The sequence below is a fragment of the Planococcus citri genome, chromosome 4 (assembly GCF_950023065.1).
Source record: "Planococcus citri chromosome 4, ihPlaCitr1.1, whole genome shotgun sequence".
Lineage (NCBI taxonomy): Eukaryota > Metazoa > Arthropoda > Insecta > Hemiptera > Pseudococcidae > Planococcus > Planococcus citri.
Genome location: NC_088680.1, coordinates 29,988,043 through 30,008,414, shown reverse-complemented (window position 1 = coordinate 30,008,414; position 20,372 = coordinate 29,988,043). Strand labels below are relative to the sequence as shown.

At 33.9% G+C, this 20,372-nt stretch overlaps 2 protein-coding genes across 4 annotated transcripts in view; one reads left to right on the top strand and one right to left on the bottom strand.

Annotated features, from left to right (window-relative positions):
* LOC135844931 (neuropeptide Y receptor type 1-like) overlaps positions 1-20,372 on the bottom strand; it is a 138,399-nt gene that overhangs the window by 27,463 nt on the left and 90,564 nt on the right. The window lies entirely within an intron of this gene.
* Positions 2-10,576, top strand: LOC135842637 (uncharacterized). 3 transcript variants are annotated; one of them, XM_065360186.1, is made up of 11 exons: positions 3,653-3,798; positions 3,880-4,160; positions 4,228-4,299; positions 4,688-4,951; positions 5,676-8,034; positions 8,149-8,408; positions 8,486-8,545; positions 8,653-8,766; positions 8,858-9,022; positions 9,358-9,603; positions 9,712-10,576. In XM_065360186.1, exons 5-11 carry the CDS (start codon positions 7,971-7,973, stop codon positions 10,240-10,242), a joined length of 1,440 nt encoding a protein of 479 aa, XP_065216258.1. In that variant the 5' UTR covers positions 3,653-3,798; positions 3,880-4,160; positions 4,228-4,299; positions 4,688-4,951; positions 5,676-7,970; the 3' UTR covers positions 10,243-10,576. The 3 variants fall into 3 exon arrangements, 2 of the variants coding, with proteins under 2 accessions (XP_065216257.1, XP_065216258.1); XR_010558163.1 differs by lacking the exons at positions 8,149-8,408; positions 8,486-8,545; positions 8,653-8,766; ... (1 more) ...; positions 9,358-9,603; positions 9,712-10,576 and adding exons at positions 2-375; positions 457-737; positions 806-877; positions 1,221-1,334; positions 1,545-1,700 and having other exon boundaries at positions 1,927-3,798; positions 5,676-7,125; XM_065360185.1 differs by lacking the exons at positions 8,149-8,408; positions 8,486-8,545; positions 8,653-8,766; ... (1 more) ...; positions 9,358-9,603; positions 9,712-10,576 and having other exon boundaries at positions 3,528-3,798; positions 5,676-7,125.

The window sequence follows — 20,372 nt, the reverse complement described above, 5'->3', positions numbered from 1 at the left end:
GGTCAAGGTTCAAGAAGTTAATCATGTTCATGTGAAATCAGCTAATTTATCTACTTAATAAGCAATCCTCATTGAACCAATAATTTATTGCTTAGTCTAGTCTAGATATGTGTATATATACATTCATCGCTAACCGTCCTACAAAAATTCTAATTTCGACTTATCAAAAGAAGTTCTGATATCATTATCTACCTAAATAATCAAAAAATATTGATCATGATCGACTGTTTCAAGCTTATGGATCAGTTGTTTAATGTTTTCATTCTCCGAATAAAATTTCAAAATTCAGTAAAATAAGTTTTTTTTAAGAAATGCGTTTACTTTTAGTATGTTTATGCTTTCGATTCATAATTGAAGCAATAAGCACAGAGAAAGGTAAACTTTTTAAAGCATTTATTCGCAATGACACGTTTTAAATAGGTATGGCCATTATAATGATAATTTTAATCATTGTAGCTCTAGTGTTCAGTTTGTATCATAACGGTGAGCTGGATATATCCGAAAAACAATTTGGAGATCCCTCTTACCGTTTCTTCGCTTGCGCAGCTTTCACCGAAAAAGAAAAGCAATTTAATGAAAAAAATTCCATCAGTGGAAATGGAATTTTTTCAAGACCTTCATCCGAAGTTGAAGCAGCATTCTTTAGTGGAACTTCTATAAAAGATCTCTGTGAAAATCGGTATCAACCAGCCGTAGTTTATGATTCCATGAATGATGAATATTTGATTGGTTACGAGGTAGGTGAGGTAACAAAGACAGGATAAAACTATCAAAGGAGTATCCCAATAATGCAGGCTGCTTTCAGGTTTATGACAGAACTGGCGAGAATCTCAGAATATGCTCTTTTAATTCCAATATTTATGGAGCTTTTAAATCGGTATGTACCTCTTTGAAATGTAGATCTAATAGGAAGGTTATGATATTTATTTTTCAGCGAGTGAAGAAATCGAAAAACATCTTTTAATTAGGATCATTTTTTATCACAATCGCTGATTCATTTTCCCTCCTTATTTCTACGTGATCCTAAGCTTTTAATTAATGATTTCATTTTTGGAACATTTATTAAAAGTTATACTGTGCATTCATTTGGCTTCACATACTATTGCTTTTAACACACTTTATTCTTCCCCAATATAATCAGAGGGAACATAAATAATAATAAGAAAATAAATAATACAAGTAGATATTGATATTTGTACTCACCACTTACTTATTCACAGGTAAATCCTAAGAATTACACACTCAGCAAAAAACCTGAAGATTTTTCTATCGCATCCAGATACACTGAAGGAAAACACACAAAATTTCGTTTTTACGATGATAATTCAGAATTGGTAGGTGTATCTTCGATTAAAGATTAGAAAAGGCGTTCTCACATTATAAAATTTCGGTTTTACGATGATCATTCAGAATTCGTAAGTAGGCTATATCTAAATACTTACCTACTTATTATGTACCTACAACCTACACTTATGCAACAGCTATCGATTAGAAATTAGAAACGGTTGAAATGAATACAGATCTCATACGTTCTTACATTTCAGATTTTTTGTTGGAAATCAGTATTATCGATTCATACACCTGCACATGACAAAAAATGGGTTCTTTTAAACTATCAGCCAATTCATGAAGTAGAATTGAAAGGTGAATGTGACGATTATGGTTCATTGGACGAGGAATTGGAATTCATCTTTTCTGAGGTGAGTAATAAAATAGCGTTGTTTGGGGACACGATGATCAGTAGCTAAAATTTCACTAAGAATCAAAGGGCTGAAAAATTCCAAAAATTGGTAATTTCATGCAAGAAATCTCACTTTTTTTTCAAGGATCATCCATTGTCCTACTTTTGTCCAGTGTGCATTTTATCCTCTACTCAGAGGATGGTAATTATTTTCATGTAAAAATTGAATTAAGTTTTTCTTTCAGCAAAATCAAGCAGAAAACTTGAAGAATATTCCATCATTGCTTTCTTTGTCTGGAAATAGCTCAAAAATATCTTGCGGACAGGCATTCGGTTGCTTGGAAAAATTCCAAATAATACCACTATGGTATTTCCCTACAAATTCAGGAAAAATTGCAAGTTGCGTTGCAATGAACATCGTACCGATTTGGAAAAGCATTGCGAATAAACAATTGAAAAAAGTTGATCAATTTATTAAATTCGTTGCATCCACATTTCAAGAAGATGGCAGGTATCCATCGACATACTACAAATACGAAGTAAAATTCATTTTTGGCGTTTCTGATATCATAAAATCGAGATACGAAATCAGTTCTGATGAACCTCGAGAAATTTATGTAACGAACACCGAACGAACTCGAATGATCGCGATTCCTGAAATAATCTATCGTATTATCCAGGTCCGTTTTCCATTTGGAGTAGAAGGCGGATATGAGAGTTTAATAGAAGAACCTGAATGGTACACGGCGGCGGCTGTTGTCATAGTACACAACACTCTCAACTCTGGACATTTCCAAAGGCTTTGTAGTAGAGAAAATGAATTAAGTGGTTGGGATCTGATCAAGAATGAAGATGCTAGAACTGGAGTAACTTATGTGTGTCCTCTAACAAAGGAGCTTGGTGAAAGATTAGGGATTTCCAAAGCCCTAACGAACGATACAATATCTCCTCTACATTTGGATAATGCTCCAGTGGTCGTGAAACGTTTTTCTGTTGAGTTTGAAGATTTGGTGTGTACATTATCGAAAAAGTTTAAATTCGAAATGTGATAAAATGGGTTTCATTGAAGTAGATAACAGATGTAATTAGAGTACCTACGTAATCGATTAACATCGACTTTATGCATCCAAACATGAAAATGGGACTTTACAGCTGTAATAATTTCAGCATATTTCTAATTAATTTTTTCATCTGATTTCTGAAATTTACGAATTGGTCAAAAATTTACTTTTGAATTAGTACTCCTAAAATTTCTAGGTAACCACCTAAAACGCTCGAGAGGGAGCCTAATAAGTACTGACCTAAAATACCAAAATTATGGATTCGTTTTAGCCTCTTCACCTTCAGGGCGATTAAACATCACCGAAGGTTAACGTGTGGGAGTGGTTCCAAAACTGCTTTCCATAGTTCGAAACTCGAAACCATTTCCACTCGATTCGGGAAGAAGGGATCGTTAATAGGTTATCTTCCCAAACTTCTGTTTTCTGTACCTATCAAAGGCCAATTTGGTGAAGTATTACTTTTTTGTGTGTGAAATTTGAGCCCTTTGAGCTTCAAGAATTCATAAAAAATCGGAAAATGTACCATGTACTGTGTTTTTACCAGATTTTTCAACCTCTTTGTTATCTAGTTCAAAAACTTTTGTGCCAGTAACTTCCTCGAAAGTAAAATATATTTTATGCAATCTTTGCTGCATAGTTTTTTCAAAATTTTGTTCTTTGTACCTACATAATATGTAGATAATAATTTGTGACTTTTTAATGTAAAACTTGTTCATTTCTGATGTTTTTCATGACTACCTGTTCAATTTGTACCCATTCAATTAGCTTGATGTAGTACATATACATCGCTAACCGTACGTAAATTACAATTTCAACATATCAAAGGAAGTTCTGATATCTACCCGAGTAATCAAAAAATACTGATCATGATCAACTTATTTAAGCTTGATGGATTAGTTCTTAAATGTTTTCACAATTTTAAATACTCATCAATGCTGTCAGTTTATTCAAATTCTTCGACAACACTCTCAAAATTCAGTCAAATAGATTTTAAAATGAGTACACTCTTAGTATGCTTATGCTTTCAATTCATAATTGGAGCAAGCACAGAGAAAGGTAAACTTTTTCAGAGCTTTTATTCACATTTACACGTTTTAAATAGGTTGGTCCTTATAATGATCATTTTAATCATTGTAGCTCTAGTGTTCAAAGTGGAACATAACGTGCTGGATGTCTCTGAAGATAAATTGAGGGATAGCTCGTCTCACCGTTTGTTCGCTTGCGCAGCTTTCACCGAAAAAGAGAAGCAATTTAATGAAAAAAATTCTTTCAGTGGAAATGGCATTTTTTCAAGACCTTCATCCGAAGTTAAAGCAGCATTATTTAATGGAACTGCTATGAAAGATCTCTGTGAAAATCCGTATCAACCAGCAGTAGTTTATGATTCCATGAATGATGAATATTTGATTGGTTACGAGGTAGGGGAGGTAACAAGATAGCATAAAATTATCGAAGAAGGATCCCAATAATGCAGGCTGTTTTCAGGTTTATGACAGAACTGGCGGGAATCTCAAAATCTGCTCTTTTAATTCCAATATTTATGGAGCTTTGCAATCGGTATGTATGTACCTCTAAATGTAGGCATACCTAATAAGAAGGTATGTAAATGATTCTTTTTCAAGGATTGAATAAATCGGAAAACATATTTTAATTGGGATCAATTTTTAGCATGTCAATCGCTAATTTTTTTCTCATTTCTATGTGACCCTGAGCTTTTGAAACACTGATTTGATTTTTGAAACATTTATGAAAGTTGCTACGCATTTATTTGCTTTTACATGCGATTAATTTCAACTCACTTTATTCGTCTCTAATAAAATTAGAAGAAACATAATTTAATAATAAAATATTTGAAAAAATTACCGATTTCTGCGATCAATTCACAAATACGTATTTTAATTACTTGATAAAAATAATGTCTAATGTACTCAATACTTATTCACAGGTAAATCCTAAAAATTACACACTCAGCAAAAAACCCGAAGATTATTCTATCGCAGCCAGATACAGTGATAGAAGGCACACAAAATTTCGTTTTTATGATGATCATTCAGAATTGGTATTTTGTTGGGCACCAGTATTATCGATTCATACACCTGCATATGACAAAAAATGGATTCATTTAAGGTACCAGCGGGTTGATGATACAAAAGGTGAATGTAACGATTACGGTTCATGGGATAAGGAATTGGAATTCATCTTTTCTGAGGTGAGTAATACACATAACGTTGCATTGCATGGGACATAATGATTTGGGTACCAGCAAACAAGGTACCTACATAATTATAAGGTAGGTAAGATAATCAGTCCAGGGGTTCGGTAATGATAATGCCACATGATAGGTACGTTGTAGATAGGTACATTCACTTATGCAGTGTTTTTCTCCAAATTGCAAGTGTGATACAATCCAATACGTTATTTTTTCTGGTTTAATTCCTGTAATTTTGTAAGCGCTAGTCATTTTTTCAAAATTTGCTTGAAACTTTGGAGTCCGGAACTAATCGAAACAATCTGAAAGTGCTTCAAAATATCAATTCAAAGTAGGGGAGTGATAGAAATTAAATTTTTCAAAAACTAAACACATTTTTTCCTGGGTTTTCAAGTTTTTGACCGTAGTCAAAAAATGAAATACCTATCCATAGGTACCTACACCTACACGGTATCAAAGAAGCAAAACAGCATGAGAAAATATGAAAAAAGCAGAACTTTCAGAAGGATTCATTTCCAAAGTATTGTAAAGTAACTTGACTCGCACAAAATTTTTTGAATCAGAAAAAGCCAGATCAAAAGAGCATGCAAAAAAATCAATACTGAAATTTCATCCGCTTTTTAGAAACGAACCCAATTTTTTTTCAAATTCTAGGTACTTTTGCCCTGTATACTTAATTATGTACTTTATCCTCCACTCACAAAATATGATGTCTATCTTTCAGCAAAATCAAGCAGAAAACTTGAAGGATATTCCATCATTACTTTCCTTACCTGGAAATAGCACAGAAATATCTTGCGGACAGCCATTCGGTTGCTTGGAAAAATACCAAATAATGCCATCATGGCATTTCCATTCAAATTCAAGCAAAATTGCAAGTTGCGTTGCAATGAACATCATACCGGTTTGGAAAAGCATTGCGAATAAGCAATTGAAAAAAGTTGATCGATTTATTAAATTCGTTGCATCTACATTTTGTAGAGGTGGCGGGCATCCATCGATATACCACGAATATGAGGTAGAATTGATTTTTGGCGTTTTCGATATTATGAAATCGAGCTACGAAAACAGTTCTGATGAACCGCGAGAAATTTATTTATCGAACACCGAACGAACTCGAATGATGGCGATTCCAGAAGTAATCTATCGAATTATCCGGGTTCGTTTTCCATTAGGAGTAGTAGCAAGTGATTACTCGAGTGATCTAGATAAACTTGAATGGCACACGACGGCGGCTACTGTAATAATACATAATAATCTCAACTCTGGACATTTCCAAAGGCTTTGTGGTAAAGAAAATGAATTAAGTGGTTGGGATAAGATCACGAATGAAGATGCTAGAACTGGAGTAACTTATGTGTGTCCTCTAACAAAGGAGCTTGGTGAAAGATTAGGGATTCGCAAAAATCTAACGAACGATAAAATATCTCCTCTACATGTGGATAATGCTCCAGTGGCCGTGAAACGTTATTCTCTTGATTTTAAGGATCTACTGGATAAATATCGAAGTGTCCTCTCCGCATATGAATAATGCTTCAGTGGCCTTGAAACGTTTTTTTTTGTTGGCGGGTTTGAAGATCTACTGGATAAATATCTGTTAAAATCTTTCGAAATGTAAGAAAATAGTTCTCATTGAAGCAGATAACAGGTGTAACTATAATACACGTAATCAAATTTGTCGGTTTGCTACTTATAACTAACGAGAGAAAGCATCCCAACGGGCACACCAATTTTTGGAATGGACAAAAAGGAATCAAAAAGGACTTCAAAATTTTAGATGCTGAGAAATTCATTTTTACATTTTTGCCAAATTTTTAGAAAATTTAGATTTGCTCCAAAATTAGAAAAAGTCAAAATGTCAGCAAATTGATCTAGAAAGCTGAACTTTGGTTTGTATCGTATTTTCGACATGCCAAGTCCATTGGTGACTGTTTCGAATCGTTCTAGAGCCTCCAGCGGATTTTCGGTTTCCCCAGTTTTTGAAAAAACGCTACAAATTGGGTGAAAATGAAATTCAACATTTATAAACTCGAATGCATTCGTATTTGCGATCATTTCGATCGATTTCAGCACGTATTATCAAAATCGTTTCGTGCTGGTTCAAATGCAAAATTTTCTCCAGTGATTAGGTAGGTATTAAAAAAAAAAAACAAAAAAAAATTGTAATTTGCGAACCCATGAACAAAAAGAGCTAAAATTTGGTTTGACTCTATTTTCACTCTGCCGAGTCGATTGGTGACAGTTTCGAACCGTTCTGGAGCTTCCAGCAGATTTTCAGTCTATTCAGTTTTCGAAAAAACGCCATAAAAAGGGTGAAACTGAAATTATTCAACATCGTTAACTCGAAGGTACTATCTTTATGGCCCATTTGAGCGATTTAGGTTCATATTTTCAAGATCTTTTTGGGAACGTTTAAATCCAAAATTTTCTCCGGTGATTATTTTTGAAGATTTATAAAATAAAAAAACCAAAATCCGCTGGAGGCTCCAGTGCGGTTTGAAACTGTCACCAATCAAATTGGCATGTTGAAAATAGGCCACCAACCAAATTTCAGCTTTCCAAGCCAATTAGTTCGTATTTTGGGTATTCTCTAATTTTGGCTCAAATTTAAAAATGAATTTCAGGATCTGAAATTTTGGCGGATCGTATGTTTTTTTAGAGTGCTTTTTCGATTCTCTTTTGTCCGATTCAAAAATTGTTGTGCCAGTTGTGATACTTCCCTTATGTGTGTACCTAAATTTCAATTACAAATTCAATTTATTGAGAGTAATATGTATTAATTTTAATGTAATTTGGTACCTAAGTTATCACTGATTATTGGCCAAATGCGATGATCTTATCGATTATCAAGCATTTTATGTGATGTTAAGATGAACACGAGTAACTTATTTCAACTTAGTAGATTAGAGAGTTCATAATGTTTCACAATTTTATGTATATTTCCTGGAATATTGTAGATCAATTTTAAATTTAAAAAAAAATATAGATATGTGTCATTAAAATCAAATCAAATTTCATAATGTATCTATTAATTTTAGCACCTTTGTGCTTTCAATTCATAACTGAAGCAAGATCAGAAAAAGGTAATATTTTTGAGATTTTTGAGAACTTCTCTTCACAATGAAATGTTTCAACTTTCTAACCATACTGATGATCATTTTCCATGTTTTTTTTTTTTTTTTTTTTGTATTACCTAGCTCTAATTTTCAACGTAATAGGCGGCCAACTCGACAGCACCGAATTCACACAATGTGGCTTGACCGCATGCGCACCCTTCACAGAAAAAGAGAAGCAATTCAATGAAAAAATTTCCCTCAGTGGAAACAGTGTTTTTGGAAGAGCTTTTCCTGGAGCTGGTAAAACACCATCACGTGTTGAAAAAGACGTTTGTGAAAATCCATTTCAACCAGCAGTTGTTTATGATGCTAAGAATAATACATATTTGATAGGTTACGAGGTAGGTAGGTCAAGAGGGAGGGGGAAAATTAAGCAAAATCCCAATCGAGAAACTCATTATGGTGTTACTTTTTTCAGCTTTATTACAAAAGTGGAAAAATTAGATTGGAATGTGATTTTTATAACTCTTTAAAACCAGTAAGTACCTCGAGTTTGAATTTATTCGAATTATCAGATTCTGAGGGGCAACTGTTTCTCAAATTTCAGCGTGATCCTCTCTAGTCTGCCCCCTTCTTTACTTACAGGTAGACCAAAAAAATTACACGATCAGCAGCAAACCTAAGGATAATTCATTGGCAGCCAAATATCAAGAAGCAGATAATACAAAATTTTGTTTTTACAATGACCCTTCAGTATTGGTATTTGTTAAATTTTTACCATCAATATTGTGATGAAAAAGAATGAAGTGCCTTACATTTTTCCAACCAAATAACCCATATTCCCATTTAGGTTTTTTATTGGATCACAGTATTATCGATTAACTTCACTGGACATGACAAAAAATGGATCCCTTTTAACAGAGATCAGTATAATTATATGCGAAAACATGATCATCCAACAGGGGAGTGTAAAGATTACCTAGTGGATGAGGAAATCGAATCAATATTCTCCGAAGTGAGTACTGTGGTTAAATCAATGGTCTTTTTGGTGACACCAGCAGAATAGGATCATAAAAAATATTTCCAAAGTGCGTCGAGCATGAAATTTAAACAAAAAATCATTAAGAATGATTTTGAGAAAATTCTCAAAATTTTCAGCTAGGTACCTCAATTTTGAAGACAGACTATTTTTTCATCAAATTTTTTTATTCGTCAAGAATTTTTAAAACTGAAAAATCAATTTCAATATTTTTTAGAATTATTTTAATAATTTATTGTTAGTCTTTCAATTTTTAAAGCCAAAAAAATGCCAAAATGATCGTTAAAATCAGTACTGAATTTTTATTTCAGCAAAACCAAGCAGAAGTCTTGAAAGATATTCCGTCATTACGTTCTTTGCCCGTAAGTGACAGTGAAATGACATGTGGACAATCATACGGTTGCTTGGATAAATGGCAAATTATACCATTATGGCATTTTCACACAAGTTCAGCCAAACTTGCCAGTTGTGCAGCGATCAACATCGTACCAGTTTGGAGAAGCATTCTGAATGAACAATTGAAAAAAGTTGATCGATACATTCACTCCGTAGTTAAAGTGAGAAATTTTCAAACCACAAATTTATCCCTTATTTAATTATAAAGTAGGCACCTACCTACTCAAAAATATAATTCGACTCTAACGAACTTATTTTCAATTCCACAGCATTTCAGACAAGAAAGATATCGATCGAAACACGAAGTGAATATGATTTTTGGCGTATCCGAAATCATGAAATACAACTACGAGAATGGCGCCAACGATGGTCAAGAAATTCACTTAACGAATACCGAACAAACTCGTACGATGGCGATTCCTGAAATAATCTATCGTATCGTCCAGTACCGTCTACCGAAAGATTTCGACTATTTGGGTCACCCTGAATGGTTCACAGCTGCTGTAATTGTACATAACAATCTGAACCCGGCGAATTTCCAAAGACTTTGTACGCCAGAAAGTGAATTAAACGGATGGGATAAGATCAAGAATGAAGATCCCAAGACAGGGATAACTTATGTGTGTCCTGTTACGAAGGAAATAGGTGAAAGGTTGGGTGTTCTTAGTAATTTAACGAGTAATGAATTGCCTCCTTTACATTTAGACAAAGTTCCAACCATTGGGAAAAAGTATTATGTTAGTTTTGAAGATAACAGGGATGGTATTTTGAATCAATTTGGACGGGTTGTTGAAAAATGATGATTTTTGTGGTCATAATAAATCAAGTGTTTTTTGTGGAATTATTCGTATTACGAGTAGAAGATCTTAGGGTTTGTGTTTGAGTTTTCTCGTGTTTTAGGACATGAAAAGGTAAAATATTGTACGAGTGAACTTCAGTAATTTATTCGTAAATTAATCAATTCTTGATCAATCGATGTGACCTTTGTCGATAATCATTCGATATCATAAATTTAATGTTTTCCTTAATCAGTTTTATGTAACTTAACGTAATTTAAGTAGGGTAATTGGATACCTAGGTAATTAATTTTTTAATTCGCTTCCTGTTTGAAAAATATACCTATCAGTAAAAATAGTTCACTTATTAAATTTTTCAAAATAGGAAACTAACTCAAATTTTGTGTCATTTAAAACAAAATAATAATATGTTCTATAAAAACCATTAAAATCACTGTCAATTGAATTACCAAGAAATGATCGAAAAAAGATATGGACTGAAAAATGAAATTTCACAAAGTGCAACGTCAAAATTATGGTTTTCAAAAAAACTAATTTTTGTTCTCATAACCGTTTGCTTTCAAAACCAAAAATAAGCCTCCCCTTCCCAGTTTTGGGACACATAGGGTTACATTTTTTTTTAAAATACAAACTTGCAAACTGACATTTTTTTATCAACTCAAAAGCAAAAAAATGGGCGTTATTTTCAAATCTTAAAAATCAATTTTAGAGACGAAAAAAGAATGAAATAATACACATAACCATCTCAAAACGTTAGTTAGGTATGAATAATCTCTTTAAAATTATTTGAACGTTACAAAGAAAACCACATCAATAGTGGTACCTAATTGAAAATTTCGCTTCATAGCCTTGAATTTTTCATTCAAACACTCGGCACATTCTTTAATTAATTCAAGTTCACCATTTTCAGAATTTCAACATCACGCCACCCATCGCCTTTCTAGTCCTTTTATTCCAACGCACTGTGTTTTTCTCTATAAATAACTCGAGTAATTCAAATATAATTAAACGACTGAAAAAAAAAATCAAGAGAAATAATAACAATATAACCCAAAACGTCATTTACTAAAATAATTTTGTTCGTCTGTCTTTTTCTCGAATGTTTACCATAAACTACAACGTAGGAAAAAGATACAAAAGAAAGTTTACATTAAAAAAACATGTACCAAGAGAAACAGAAATTTATTCAAATTACCGTATACATTTTAAATATGTTTTCTGTGTACAAATAAGGCGAAAAAGAAGCAGTATTGTGAAAAAGGAGGAAAAAAAGGGCCTCGAAAAGAAATATGCTAATTCAGTTATATGCTATATGGAAAAACATGGGTAATATAATGGAAAACGAATACGACGACTCATCGAAACCAAGTTTGAAACGCGTTCGCGTATTGATTTGAAAATAAATTTTCCATATGGTATTTACAGCGGTGGCGGCGTTGCGAGTATGCAATTTATTTAACATCGGTTAGACTGTTGTAGGTACATAAACTAATGTGGTACCCGTTAGGAATTATTAACGTGTTTTTAAATACGCGTCGAGTCGAGCGACCCTCTAAAGAATGAAGAGGCTGTTTACTGGAGTACCAAGTACCAACTTCATTTACGAGCTCAATTAAGCTGGTTTGCTCGTTTCTCGTTTGCTGGTGGTTGTACCTATTCAAAAAAACCACCTGTCGAATAAATAACTCGTCGTCGGTGTTTTTCGCACAATGTAAGATGAGAAATTCCAGACATTCGTTCCGAGTGTTTTGGTAAGTACATTCTGTGTTAATGGAGTAATTGTCTTCATTATGACATGATTATTAGGATAGCTGGTTGAAAAATTGGGTCAATGTTAAGATGTTGAAGTAGAACGTATAAGAAGAGATGCTCGTTTAGACTTAGGAGTGATTTGAGTAGTGAGACAACTCATTTTTCATAGCTCAGTGGTGAAATTTAGAGCTGACTAAGTTTCATTCATGTTTCAGTGACTGTTTTGAGGGATGGGATGGATTTGATTAAACCAAAAAATCAGTAATATTATGCTTGAAAAATTTATTTTTTGGTACTTTTATGAATGGGAATGCAGATATTTTCTCACAGAAGCTGATTTTTCCGAATAAAAAACCTGAATGAAGAAAGATGTCTTTCAACTCAACTGACAACGAATGAACCTCTTGAGGCGTTCTCCTTCGAGTCGAACGATACTGTAATTACTAATTAGAGATGGTCTGAAACCCCCAAAACCAAAATTTCAGCTTTGCAAATTGATTTTTCGATTTTTGGCGAATTTCGAAAAATTCAAAATTGACTATTCTTGAGGATTTATGCTTTTAAACTGAAACAAAAAATGTAAACTCATTTAGTAAAAATGATGGAAATTCGTCATGAAAGCAATATCAACCTCTCAAAACCGAGTTTCCGCATTTCTGACCATTTTAAAGCCTCCAGCGTGATGTTGAATTTCTCCAAAATTTTAAAATTTTTCCATAAGGTGTGGAAACCAATTCTGGGCAGCTAAAAGTCTAGTTGTGGATTATTATTGATCTTTTTTGAGGGCGTATCCACATTTTAAGCCAATTTCCAGGAGGATATCTCGAGTGCGGTTTTTTTACACCAGAATTCAAGAAAAAAATGAGTGTACATAAAGGCCTTCTCTTCAAGGAAAGTTTTGAATCATGGATAGGTTTTTTGCTAAAGTCAACACAATGTTTAGAATACCAAAATAATAAAAAGAGAAAGTCTAACAAAAGGTCAAAGTGATTTTTGAGTTTATCATAAATTGAACATGGGCAAATATAAAATAATAAGTTTTTCCACGTTTTTAAAAGTCTTACATAATCAAGAATTCATTGGAATTTTTCAAAGCTGTTGAAAGTCAGAGTCAGACCGATACTCTGAGTCTGAACAACGAAAATAATTCAATTTTTTTTCAAGTTTTTAAAAACCTTATGAAATATTAAAATATGTATTGAAAACGTCACTTAAAAAAATAATGTCAGAAGTCTGACTTATTGATGTTGAGAATTATTCATTGTGATTTTTTCCAAGTTTTTGAAAGCCAGTCTAAATTACTCCAAGTCCAAACATTGAACATTATTCAAATTTTTTTCAAATTTTTTTTCAAAAGCCAGATATAATAAGGTACATATTAAAATGTTATTTTGTCATTTTTTCAAGTATCTGAAAGTCTGACATTATGTCAGGAATTCATGGGAAATTTTTTCCGAGTTCTTAAAAGTCTAACACGACGTCAGAAAGTCAACTGAATTTTTTTACGTTTTCAAAAGTCAGCGTCACGAGAAACAGATTAGCGTTACACAAGTTCTGGAAAGACCTTTGGCTTGGCGCAAAAAACTTCCATGTTCAAAATTTAAAAAAATTTTAAAATTTCCCAAGTATGTAGGTATTTAAAAAAATCTGAAATCAACCTCTCGAGTGCAAATTTCACAATGTTGGATCATTCTGTTGCCTCTGGTGCGATTTCAGATTTCTTCAAAATTGTAAAACTTCTTCAGAAAGTGTGAAAATTAATTTGGGAGGCTAAAAATCGAGTTGTGGCTCACTTTCAGACCTGCTTATAGGGTTCATCTAATATCCAAATTTGAACCAACTTCCAGGTGAGCACTTCCAGTGCGGTTTTTAACTAGAATTATTAGGTATAAAGAAAAAATTCAAAAAATCAAAAAATTTTCTGTTTGCAGGGGAATTTTTAAAATTTGCATGAATGTCTGTATCTTGTCTGAAACCACCCCCCCCGGATTTTCCGTTTACAATTTTGAGTCATTTTGAAGCTTTTGGTTAGATTTTCAATTTCTCTAGAACTTCAAAATTTTTCCAGAAGGCGTAAAAATTAATATGAAAAGCTTAAAATCCAGTTGTGACTTATTCTTGGCCTGTTTAAAGGGGTTATTCACATTTGAGCTGATTTACTGGCTAATATTTCGAGAAAGTAAAAAAAAAAAAACAGAATTTAAGGAAAAAATTTATAAAAATTTTCTGTTCGAGGGAAATTTTTTGAAATTTGCACAAATGACTGCATCTTTGTCTACAACCAACCCTCCTCTTATTGGAATTTCGCCGTTCTAAGACATCATGAAGCCTCCAGCGTGATTTCAAATTTCTCCAGAAGGCATGGAAATAAATTTGGGCAGCTGAAAATCGAGTTATAAGATTGTAGTTAATTTTGGACTTTTTTGAAGAGTTTATTCACATTTGAACTAATTTCTGAGCGAACGCCTCGAGTGCTTTTCCTGACAAGGATATTCACTTAGGTATGTATCATGAAAAACCTCAAATAAAAAACAAAATTTTTTGGTTCGTGGGGTCAAAATTTGTACAAAGGACCATATCTTGTCTAAAATTGACACTTGAATCTGAATTTCAAAATTTAGAACCATTTTGGAGCCTCCTGCTTGATTTTCGATTTCTTCAGAATTTCAAAATTTTTCCAGAAGGAAATCCATGTGGCACCTAAAAATCGAATGCTTTCCCTAAATACCTATTCAACGAGTTAATCCACATTTTGGGATACCTAATTATCTTGAGAACTTTTTTAGCCAACATATTTTTAATAATATGTAAATGGATGGTCAAAAAAATAATTCCAGATTTTCGTCTGGAAATTGGCCCAAATGTAGGTACATTAACTCGTTAAATGGGGGTAGAGAATAAGCTACAAGTCGATTTTTACCAGTCAAAATCAATTCCCTGACTTTCTCGAGAAATTTAAAATCGCGCTGGATGCTCCAGAATTGCTCGGAATTGTGAAAGGTGAATTCAAGGGCTTAAAAAAAACAAAAACAAAACAGTCTAGCGCTGCTGAAATTGATCTCAACGCCCCCTAGAGAAATTTTTAAATTCTGGAGGCATTCAAAATTGCCCTTGAAGCGAAAGGCCAGAAATTGTGAAATTCAATTTGGGAGAGTTGAAATTATTTTCAAGATGACTAATTCCTACAATTCTTACTAAAAAAAGTACATATTTACCCATAGATACCTTTACCTACATTTAAGGAAATAACAACAGTAACAACATACTCGTAGAATCAATTTTGAATTTTCAAAAATTTGCCAAAAATCGAAAAATCAATACTCAGCAGCTGAAGTTTCGGATTATAAGGGTTACAGACCCTGCTCTCTTCCAAAATCGCGTTCGCGTTCAAATCGGATGCGGGCACCTCGAGACATTCCCTTGCAAGTATATTTCGTTCGATTTGACCTTGATTTCACAACTGAGCAACTCAAAATTATACAATGATCCCGAGTCATCCCTCGAGGCCCCTTATTTTAAATAGAAAAAAAAAAGGATCAAACCCATCTACATACAAATCTGAATGAAATTTTCTCGCAAGGATACGCGCGACATTGATGTATCAATTCAGGGAGACGAAAATATTCGAAGAATGTTTTTTTTTTTTTTAATGCGAGTCGAACAACGAGTGAAGCGTGAAAAAGGAATATTAAAGTCTTTTTTCTCCATTGCCTTTTGTAAGAGGAAAAAAATACAAGTAGGTACGCAGGACAATCGAACGGAGGACGAATTTTTTGAAAAATGCGGGTCGGGCCGAAGTTTAACAAGCTTTGATATTTTTCACCAAAAATGACGAAAAAGTATAGAGAACAGCGACGAGAAGAAAGCCACGTTGAAATATTCCACTGGTGTAACTTTTTAGTAGGTAGGTATGGATGACCCGTATTTGCTTTGACAAAAATTTCAATTATTTTTCAACTAACTTTTTTCTTTTAGGCAAATTCTAACTCGTTAAATTTTGTTTTAGGGGGTAAAAAACGAAATCAAAGCGGCTGAGTAATTTTTCCATAAACGTACATATAAAGATTTCACTTCGCTTATGTAGTGAAATTTCCGAGGCATGAATTTTTTCTACATTTTCAACCCCCCCCCCTTCGCGCTAATGTATAAAAATAACAAAAACGTGGGGTTCTCACCCTGCTATGACCCTGACGCCCTCGAAGCTTTCAACTCGTATGTTGGAATACGAGTATCTACTTATGTGTCTCGTTATCTACTCGGTACGAGTATGGAAACCTTAGGTACGTGTTGGCGATATTTTTGTCGTCTCGTGACACGTATATTTATACGCACTTCCGCGTGAAAAATTTGTTTACGTGAGTCGGTCGAGGTGTTTTTATGAAATTAATAAGGTCTTCGTATCCGCCCCTAAAAAGGTCGCATGTCTATCGGTGTAAAATTACTTGCAACCCTCCTAACCTCGCGTATCTGGATTCCATACGACCACACAAAACATTGTCATCATGTAGTTATGAAATTTCTGACTGGATTCGATGTACCTACTTATTTGTATACCTACCTACCGGTGGTAAAGGGCTTATGTACTACATACTTCACTCTTACTCGCACTTTTAGCCATTATAATTCAATTTTGAATCCGCCAAAGGCTTCTGCAATTTATCTCAACTTAATTGTATGTATGTACCTACTAGTGTGTTTCTCGCTTTATTTAATGTACGCAAATGGCGTCGGAGACTTGTATCCTCGCACCATGTGGGAGAAAAGTTTACCTAATTTCATCGCAAATTACTACTTAACGATTTCAGATTTTGAAAAAACAAAACACGAAGATACGAAGTAATATTGAATTTATCGAAATACGTTACTATATCTTCGCAGCTTTTTGTTTGTTTCATACAGAGAACTATATTACGTACTAGAAATAACGAAATTTACCAATTTATCTATCGGAAATTTACGTGAAATCGTATTGAAAGAATAGAAAGAATTAGTGCTCTGTGCTTGGTTTTATATCTTGTTATTTTTCCTTCAGCAATAGTATGGCGTATCTAGAATTGAAGACGAACTTCCAACTTCGCGACAAATTTATCAAGTTATTTGTCTGAGAGAGTAAGTAGATGATGAGATGTTTATCTCATATGTGTTTTTTCCCCGTATTACGTAGATAACTTTTTGTCAAAAGGATGAATTATTATTATTGGCTTCGTAGTATCATCAGATGTGTCGTTAATGGAAGTAAGTAGGTACTTACCTACTTTACCTAATGTGAATGGGGGGGGGGGTTAAACTACATTTATATGTTGCGGATTAATTAATGAAAAGATTCGTTTGTACGAGTAATTTCAGTTGAGCTCGCTCATTGTACAACTAGAGGACACAATAGACGAAGGAGCAGTTGCGTTCCTGGAATTCTGGATGAAGAAAGGAATATAACTCATGTTGACCGGATACGCGAAAAAAAAATTGTGCAACTGAAGTCAAAAGTAGTCCACTGGAAATATACTTACTTATTTTACCACAAAGTTCGAGTAAAATCGTGGGCTCGTGACTTTCGATTCATTTGCATATTTAAGGAAGTTCTTCCAGTAAATATTTTAGGTTATCTAATAAAAGATGCGTGCAAGATGAATCACGAGGCTTAATAATTATGCATAGGTAATACATATGTCTCGTCACTGTTCGTAAATTATTCTGTTTCACAAGTCAACTTGGGAAATCCAAATCCAGAATATATACATAGGTAATTATCGAATCACATACAGATAGGTACATATATCTGGTTAGAAGAGCGAGAATCTGCTATGTTTATTAAAATTGTCATAAAATGGTCTAGTTCAAATAAAGCGTGAAATCGGCCCACCTTGATTTTCTTTCTAATGCGGACTTGGATGATGCCCGTTGATGAGAAAAAATTCCTCATAAATTTTAAATCTTCTATCCCATTCCAAATTTTTGTTCTTTGGCACATGTTTAGTTCACATTTTCCGGGTTTTTTCACCAGCTTAGTGTAAAGCAAAGAGCAAAAATATCAAATAAGTAACTCTTTTTTAAATGTAAAATCTCCCTGCGTAGGTGCTTGGTTTTTTCGAATTTTGATATCCTAAGAGCAGAAAATTGCAAAAAAATGGCAATAAAATATAACTTTTTATGAACAGGCCTTTTTTTAGACAGTGCATCTGAATAGGGATATGACCAAATATCAGTCAGAATGTATTTTTCTAACTGCCAAAACGGCAATATTTGACTGTGGTTCTGAGTGTCAGATCTACACTCAGATCTCCACTCAGTCTTCTGACGAGTCAGCGCCATCTTGGAATATCAAAAAAATACTTGTTTCTGATTGGTTGATTGTAATCAGACTGCAAAAATCTGACTGACAAAACGGCAATTTCTGAATGCAGAAATGAGTAGTCAGATATCACCAGAAATGTGCCAATCGGGGGGAATTTTCAAAAAAATCTTGGTTCTGATTTTTTGAAAAGATAAATATATTTTTTGAGGGTTTTCCAATCAACTGTTGAATATAAGTAGCTGAAGGTGGGACAACATCGAGCAATTTTGGTTCAATCCTTCGTGAAGTTTTGACGTTTCAAATTTTGAAGTGTGAAAAAAGCTTTAACAACAAAACACAATCATTTTTTTTTTTTCTAAAGAAGTAAAAGTAAAGAAGATATTTTGTCAAGGAAAGTTTTAAATCATGGGAATGTTTTTTGCTTGAAATTTGCCACTTTGATTAAAACTCAAAAGTAAAATAAATTAAATTAAATTCCTGAATAAAAAATATATTAGGTAACACAAAATGAAAGCAATTAATTCAACATTATAAAAAATTTTAAATTAAATTAGGTAGGTACCAGAACTGAAAATGGTTACGCTACCCGCTTATCGGTATCTGGTTAAAATACTGGTCTAACCCGCTAGTAGCTGGTATCGAGTTGATTCGGGTACAGATAGTAGCGTATAGTGAGCACAACCCGATCGTTTTTGCACTTAGTCTGCGCAAACATCCCAAAACTTGATAATGCGTTTAGTGGGAGGAGTTACGCTTTGATACCTTTCATTTGTATGTGTGATTGACGTTTGACAGTGATTGATGACAATGATGACGTCATGCCAGTACACCCGCTATGCATACAACATGCTACCAGCTACAATGTGAACTGGTGTGACATTTTTTCAACTTGCTACCAGCTACTTGCGAGCAGTGGGAATTTACAGTACGGGTACAGTAGTTACCCGATGTTAGCAACTTAGCAAGTTCCATTTTCAGCTATAGTAGGTACCTAACAGAGCTGAAAATGGTTACGCTACCCGCTAACTGGTATCTGGTGAAAATACTGGGTAAACCCGCTGGTGGCTCATATCGAGTTGATTCTGGTACAGATAGTAGCGTATAGCAAACACAACCCGATTGTTTTTGCACTTAGTCTGCGCACACACCTCAAAACTTGATAATGCGTAAGTGGGAGGAGTTATGCTTTGACACCTGTCATTCATACATGTGATTGACGTTTGACAGTGATTGATGACAATGATGACATCACGCCGGTACACCAGCTACGCATTCAAAACGCTACAAGTTATAATGTGAACCGGTGTGAACTTTTTTCAGCTAGCTACAAGCTATAGCGAGAAGCGGGAATTGACAGTATGGGTACAGTAGTTACCCGCTGTCAACGAGTACCGTTTTCAGCTCTGGTGCCTAAATAAAAAATGTTGAATGAAAAATAATACAAATATCCCATTACCTAATTTGAAAAACGAGTAGAATTTTGGGTAAATAAAAATTGAAATGGATTGTGAATGGAATGATGAATAAAAATTAAAATGAAGAATTGTAATAGATCATTTTACAAAGTTTTTGACACATTCTTAGTGTATTTATGGCAAATTTCACCAAAATTTTACATTTTTTTGGTAATTTTAACACTTTAATAGCTTTTTACGTCATTTTTTACACTTTTTACACATCTTCATGTAGGTACTTACTAGAGCTGAAAATGGTACTCGCTGACAGTGGGTGACTACTGTACCTGTATCGTAAATTCTCGCTTCTTGCTAGTAGCGGGTAGCTAGTTGAAAAAATGTTGCACCGGTTCACGATATAACTAGTAGCGTATTGAATGTGTAGCCAGTGTACCGGCATAACATCATCATTGTCATCAATCATGTCAAACGTCAATCACACATACGAACAACAGGTGTCGAAGCGTAACTCCTCCCTCCCACTTACACATTATCAAATTTTGGGGTGTGTGCGCAGACCGAGTGCGAAAACATTTGGGTTGTGCTCGCTATACGCTACTATCTATACCCGAATCAACCCGATACAACCACTAGCGAGTTTAGCCGGTATTTTAACCAGATACCAGTTAGCGGGT

What these genes read in the sequence shown, in the direction of transcription:
- LOC135842637 (XM_065360185.1), top strand. Translation starts at nt 3,609, where the DNA reads ATGATCAACTTATTTAAGCTTGATGGATTAGTTCTTAAATGTTTTCAC. An exon ending in TGGAGCAAGCACAGAGAAAG is followed by an intron (nt 3,799 to 3,879) that starts GTAAACTTTTTC and finishes TAATCATTGTAG; the next exon opens with CTCTAGTGTTCAAAGTGGAA. An exon ending in AATATTTGATTGGTTACGAG is followed by an intron (nt 4,161 to 4,227) that starts GTAGGGGAGGTA and finishes GGCTGTTTTCAG; the next exon opens with GTTTATGACAGAACTGGCGG.